The 6,000-nt window shown below is 41.5% G+C and overlaps 2 protein-coding genes across 2 annotated transcripts in view; one reads left to right on the top strand and one right to left on the bottom strand.

The window, feature by feature from the left end:
* The window catches only part of LOC113772850, a 5,966-nt gene extending 5,798 nt beyond the window's left edge, over positions 1–168 (bottom strand). The window contains exon 1 of the mRNA XM_027317339.1: positions 19–168. Within this exon, the coding sequence (XP_027173140.1) occupies positions 19–168 (150 nt within the window). The remainder of the gene's footprint in view (positions 1–18) is intronic.
* An 812-nt stretch (positions 169–980) lies between these two features.
* On the top strand, positions 981–4,038 carry LOC113775955 (protein FLUORESCENT IN BLUE LIGHT, chloroplastic). Its single transcript, XM_027321013.1, has 4 exons — positions 981–1,296; positions 2,275–2,443; positions 2,805–3,125; positions 3,537–4,038. Exons 1-4 carry the CDS (start codon positions 1,087–1,089, stop codon positions 3,737–3,739), a joined length of 903 nt encoding a protein of 300 aa, XP_027176814.1. The 5' UTR covers positions 981–1,086; the 3' UTR covers positions 3,740–4,038.
* The last annotated feature ends 1,962 nt before the right edge of the window (positions 4,039–6,000 follow it).

The following is a 6,000-nucleotide window of genomic DNA, read 5'->3' as shown; positions in this document are numbered from 1 at the left end:
GTTGGGGTTCTCGGTTACAAACTCGGCCATACGTGCTACGGCCTCTTCGTTTGCGGGCTGAGTCCTTGGGGGCTCTTGCCCTTCTGAAATATCTTCTTGTTGGGCTGCATTGCTTTGCTCAGCACCAATGGCGAGAGCTTTTCTGCTCTTCGAACGCGTAGGCTTCATATTTTGGTATCTTTACGTTCCCACAGACGGCGCCAATTGAAGAAGTCGTTTTTGTCCTGCTGGAGTGGATAACCCGAGCCGGAGAAGACCTCTTATCCTAGGTGGTTGACTCAGACGAGGTCACCTGCTCAAATTGTAAGAGGGACTAAAGTCCCCGGTGTAACTCCGAAGCTTAAGTCAGTTCGGGAGTGAAGTAGTAATGAGTATAGAGAAGACTAGTATGCCTTTACCAGAAATTTGGCCGTCCCCTCTTCTTAGTAGATACTCGGGGGTATTTATAGGGGGTTCTTTGGGAAGAGGGACTGTCATCATGGGTCCCTCAAGATCTGAGACGGTCAGTGCATCTGGTGGATTGGACGGCTCTCTACGAGAAGGTTCGATGGGACATCCGCCAGTTTCAGGCGGCGTGTGTCAGAGTAGCTGTCCATCAGATGTCAGGCGTATCAGGTGTCAGCTCCCATCTTTCGTAGGCGTCCATCAATCAGATGTCACCTCGGCTAATGACCTGAAGACTTAGCCCGAAGTGGTACACATGCTTTGACGTCCTCAATGAGCATTGTGCCGAGGTGGGACCTCGGGAGGAATCAGAGCACGAGGCTCTGGTTATCCGAGCCGAAATGACCATCTTCAGATACCAAAGCCAAAAAAAAAAAAATGACATTAATAAAACTGGCACTTGTTTTTCTTTCTTTCCTTTTTTTTTTGGGGGCCCGTTAGGATAAAACTTGGACTGCTTCAAGTTGAGAAGATTTACTCCGACTACAGTATCGCTTTTGGAGTTAAAAAAGAATAAAAGAGAGAGAAGAGGAGGGGGGAGGGGGGAAGAAGGATAATTAAATTTTATCCATCCAAGAGAACATCAGAAACCAGATATCTGCTGCTGCTGAGTTTAGTGTTAAAGACGAATAGAAGAAGAAGATGATGATGATGAGGCAAGGGCTTGTGGCATGGAGCCCTTATCCTCGGTCTATGTGTTCTCCCTCATCTTTGCAGACAACTAAAGCCCACCGTTTGCAGCCTACTTTCTTGACTGTCTCAGCAAGATTGCAAGATGGGGTTGCCCAGCACCAAATCACCTGCAAGTACGACATCAACATTGCTCGCCAGCTGCTCACTATCAGTCACAGGGTAGTTATCCCTTTTTTAATCCCAATAAAACTCTTCATTTAGGAGCCATTGATGAGCATTTCTTACCCTGGACCAGTCTTTACTTAGTATTAGCAGCTCAAGCACACAAACACACTGCCAGAATCATTACCGGAACCTCGCCGAGTCCGAATTGCTGATATAGCGTAAAGGAACTAAGAAAGATTTAAGGGATTACAAGTACTAGCACTATATGGTGCAGATACCATCCAAATTTAAGCGACAATATTTTTATTTCTAGAGTTGAGACCCACTCTGTTGTGCGAAAATCTTTAGGTTCCGTACGAAAGATCGGTTCTTGGGAAACATTTCCTTGTACTACTAGATTGCATACCACAGGGCAGAGAGGTCTTGTGATATTTAATACGGTATAATTGGTCGCAGGACTTCCTCTGAATCCACTTTTTTACTACTTGTGTTGGATTATGCGCTTTCACCTTTTTGTATATTCACAATTCTTATGTTCTCTAGGAATTGATAAGTTTCCCCGAGCAAATACTGCAAGCTCACATTCTTTGTTAACGAAAAAAATTCACATTATGACCCACATCTGTAAAAATGCAAAAGGTTTCATCGCCTATTCAGTTTCTTGAGTAAATCTGCCGTCTTTCCTCAGACTTGTGGCGTGAAGCTCTGATCCCAACATTTTAGGTTTGGTTCAATATTGTGGAGAACTCATAATGAAAATGACTCAGTCTTCTTCAAGAGACTGCATATAAACGGTTGCAGCATCAGATTGTGCAATCTCTACCATATAAGGAACTCATTGCCTTTTTTGCCTTTAGGGATGAAATGCAAATCAATGTGCACCTTGCTGAACATGGTATTACCCTGGTGTTCCCTGCTTAGTCTCACCAAGCTGCAATTTGCAATTTGAAATTGTAGATGCGAATCATAAGAAAGAGCCTTCTTTGGCAATGATGATTTTGTAAACGTACTCATTTGTTATCGATTTGGCAGGAAATGATGTTTCTAAGAGTCCCAGTGATGGCCCTTATTGCCACTGATGCCTTGATGTACTTTGCACCTTTGGAAGCTATCGCAGAAACTTGTGAGGCAGACAATTCAATACTCAATATGAATATGCCCTTGCTGCTTTTTGTTGCCCTTATCGGTGCCACAGTTGGAGGTAAGTTGCCCTTGCTGCTTTTTGTTGCAGATTCTAGTTTTATCCTTCACTTGATTACCTGTTAGGTGGAAATTTTTATGGTCTTAGGAATCTCTGCAGTACTTCTCTTAACATCTACACTTCCAAACTGTAAGCATTTTTTAGGCACTCAAACTTGAGGTCTAAAACTGTGGCTATGTTGATTAAAATGGGCTTAGGATTCTAGAATAGCATCCGAAAAGCATGGAAATGGGCTGCTAGGTGAGCGCCAAGGGAGGCTTTGGAGACTGCTAATTTCCTAACCTGCCCAGTCCTCATCACAGTTCCACACATAATTTGTTGATTTGGAAGTTCTTTTAGTTCATTCTGCATAATTTTCCAGGATTACTTGCGCGACAAAGGAGAGGAGAATTACAGCGCCTGAACGAACAGCTCCGGCAGATTAATGCAGCTTTAAGAAGGCAGGCTAAGATTGAATCATATGCGCCCAATTTGAGTTATGCTCCTGTTGGTGGAAGGATACCAGAGAGTGAAGTTATTGTTGACTCAAGGAAGCAGGAGCTGATCGCCTGCCTGAAAAATGGGAAGAATTTTTTGAGAAATCAAGATCCAGATAAGGCATTTGCAGAGTTTAAGTCTGCTCTTGAGCTTGCTCAGAATCTGAAGGACCCAATAGAGGAAAAGAAGGCTGCTAGAGGCTTAGGTATACCATCTTCATATTTTTTTGAATCAATATTTTGTCCCAAGAATGATTAGTGGCAAGACATTCCATGGGATAACATACAGGTATATATACTGTTTGTCTTGCATCTTAACTGAAACTAACACAGCATGCATGGATGCACCTCATCCCTTTGGCTGAGAATTCAGTGTAGGCATTCAATTAATGCATATACTTCGTGCATGTATGGTAATAATTCTATGCCAAAATTTTACCTTTAATCTTCCATTAATCTGGATTACCCATTTCAGACATGGGCTGATTAGTGATCTTTTGATGTGACAATTGGTTTATATCCCAACATCTCCCACCCCCAAAGGAAAAAGTCATTTGAGGCCTGTCCAAATGGAATGCTGCTCGTGTTCTTCACATTTTCTTGTATGTGTTTTTTAGGGGCATCATTGCAAAGGCAGGGTAAGTACCGGGAAGCAATCAAATATCATTCTATGGTTCTGGCCATTTCGCACAGAGAAGGTGAGGAATCTGGAAACACAGAAGCTTATGGAGCCATAGCTGATTGTTACACTGAGCTTGGTGATTTGGAGAGAGCCGCAAAATTCTATGACCAATACATAGCGAGGCTAGAAACGGACTGAATGTCCACATTTGTTCAGATGATGTTGGATATTCATTCAGTGATCACCATTTTCCTAGTAGCGTGATCCTTTGAAATTTACATAGAATTTATGGCTAGGCAATTGATGGTGAGAAAAAATGGTTAGCCAAGGTGACTTTGTTTTAGACATCTGCAGACTCTAGAGCTTGAAAAACAGACTGGAGTAAAATCACCCAACAAATAATGATGCAGGTAGAGAAAAGTATCTCGTAAATTGTAATCCTTCCCTGATGAGGATTGGTGAAATAATTTTGTATCTATGTTCATCATTCCTGTCCACTGATAGACCCCTCTCCCGCCGGAATTGGCAAATTAAACACTTTTGATAAAGATCTCTTTATAAAGTATTCAAGAAAAATTTTAAATTTTTCAAAAAGGTCTTGTCATTAATCAAAATTGGTCTTCATGCGAAAACTTGATTCTACGAAGTTCCCCTCGTGTCGGTTGTAGACAGCAGAATTCCGCTTGTTTTGTGGACTTATTTATTCAAGCCCGGACCAAAATAATGATTGGCAATGAAATGCGGATTGAAAAATAATTTTGCTCAACAAATTTAGATTTTTCATAAACACCTTCTGAACGAACTTGTTAGACTCCATAGATAATTGGCGACTTTAAATAAAATTAGCTGTAAATGGAAAATCCTTCAGTATAAAGCTACGGGTCTGCCTCGTTGATCTCAAACCCAAACCAAGAAAACGAGAGAGCGAGAGAGAGAGTCCAGTGGTCGGATGCATGGTTTCGGCTATTGGGCTATGTGACCATTGTGATTGTTACGCGGTCAGAAACGCCAACCAGGTGAACGCAACTGCCTGAAGAAAGATTTTTTTCCCATGCTCGCGTGATTTTTTTTTTTTTTTTGTTGACACGATAGTTTCTAGGGATAATTTCAGATACCTCCCCTAAGGTTTCTGACAGTTTCACTCCCTTCCCCTGTGGTTTCAATAATACCACAAACCTCCCTTAAAACTAGATAGGCAATGCCAAAATAGGCCCAATTTAAAAATACAAACAATAAAAAATTAGTAGCTGGAGAGAGAAACAAGTGTATACCACAAATGCCCTCATTATCTTGCATTAATGAACTAATCTCATGTGAAGAAAAAACAGGGAAAAGAATGAAACTTGAGGGGGTGTAAGTGAGACCAATGCATTCATTAAGGTCTGAACGTTAGTAGTGAACAAAATGGAAGGCAATGGCTCTTTCTGGCAGAGCATGTTGTTTTGTCAAGCGAGCACATAATTGAAGAACGACCTGCATAACCAAAGCTGGTACATGCTGTTTTATCAAGTCACAAGCAATAATCAATACATTACCACAATCTTCCATCGTCAAAAAGCCTGTAGGTTTTCCAAATGTTTTCTCAAAGATGGTGCTACTTTCTTTATCCTGCAAAAGAGGAGTGGATTTTTTCTCAGCAACATCTTCCAGAACTGGAGATGCAACATGTTCCTCTGATGAGTCAGGTATTGGTCCTGCTGCAGTCTCTTCTGTACTTTCACGAGAGATTCTGGGCCTGGATTGCAACAAATTATCCAGGATTAGAAGTAAAGCACTAATACATTTCGGGCTCAAAATCTCATTTCCTGAAGTAGTCCTTGCTTTGAAGTTCATCAAGATATCAATTGCCAATGGGACAATGCCACTCTGCACAGCAATTTGTCGAGCATTTTCATCTTCAGATAAAATCAATGCTAAAGTATGTGAAACCATGCACAATGCACTATTATCCTTTGAGAATTCCATGGGGCACTGCTTTAGCTGCTTTACAAGATAAGGAATCACCCGATCACGGTCTTCTCCTTTGTTCCTATTGCAAAGAGTCACAAGCAAATCTGTCAACTGGAAAGCCATTGAATCACTACTGTGAAACAACTTCATTGTTGCAGCAAGGATGTCATCAACAGAAGGGGTCTTAATTTGTTCCTCTTCTGCCAAAACATCCACTGATTTTTCAGTGTTATCGACTTTAGATGCTTTTGAGGAATTTCCTAGAGATAAAGCAAGTGCACGAGCCAATTCATCATCCTCCAGCACAGGATCTTCAGCATGACTAAATAACCATTCCATAGCCATTTCGACACTATTAGTTTCCACTCTTCTTAATGTCTCCTCAGCTCTTGCTCTTAAGAACCCCATCTTAACAATGGTAGCAATGGTAGCTTCATCAGGTGGTGGAGCCACCAAACGTTGGTTTGTATTCCCTAACAACCCACTACGATTTTGTTTAACATCAGCAA

This window comes from Coffea eugenioides, chromosome 6 (assembly GCF_003713205.1).
Source record: "Coffea eugenioides isolate CCC68of chromosome 6, Ceug_1.0, whole genome shotgun sequence".
In the NCBI taxonomy this organism is placed as follows: Eukaryota; Viridiplantae; Streptophyta; class Magnoliopsida; order Gentianales; family Rubiaceae; genus Coffea; species Coffea eugenioides.
Note: the sequence above shows the minus strand (reverse complement) of the source record. Positions and strands in the feature narration are given on the sequence as shown.

Bases quoted from the DNA above. Each gene is read 5' to 3' on its own strand.
- LOC113775955 (XM_027321013.1), top strand. From the start codon at position 1,087: ATGATGATGATGAGGCAAGGGCTTGTGGCATGGAGCCCTTATCCTCGG. The intron at 1,297-2,274 runs GTAGTTATCCCT...TCGATTTGGCAG, and splicing joins TGCTCACTATCAGTCACAGG to GAAATGATGTTTCTAAGAGT. The intron at 3,126-3,536 runs GTATACCATCTT...TGTGTTTTTTAG, and splicing joins GAAGGCTGCTAGAGGCTTAG to GGGCATCATTGCAAAGGCAG.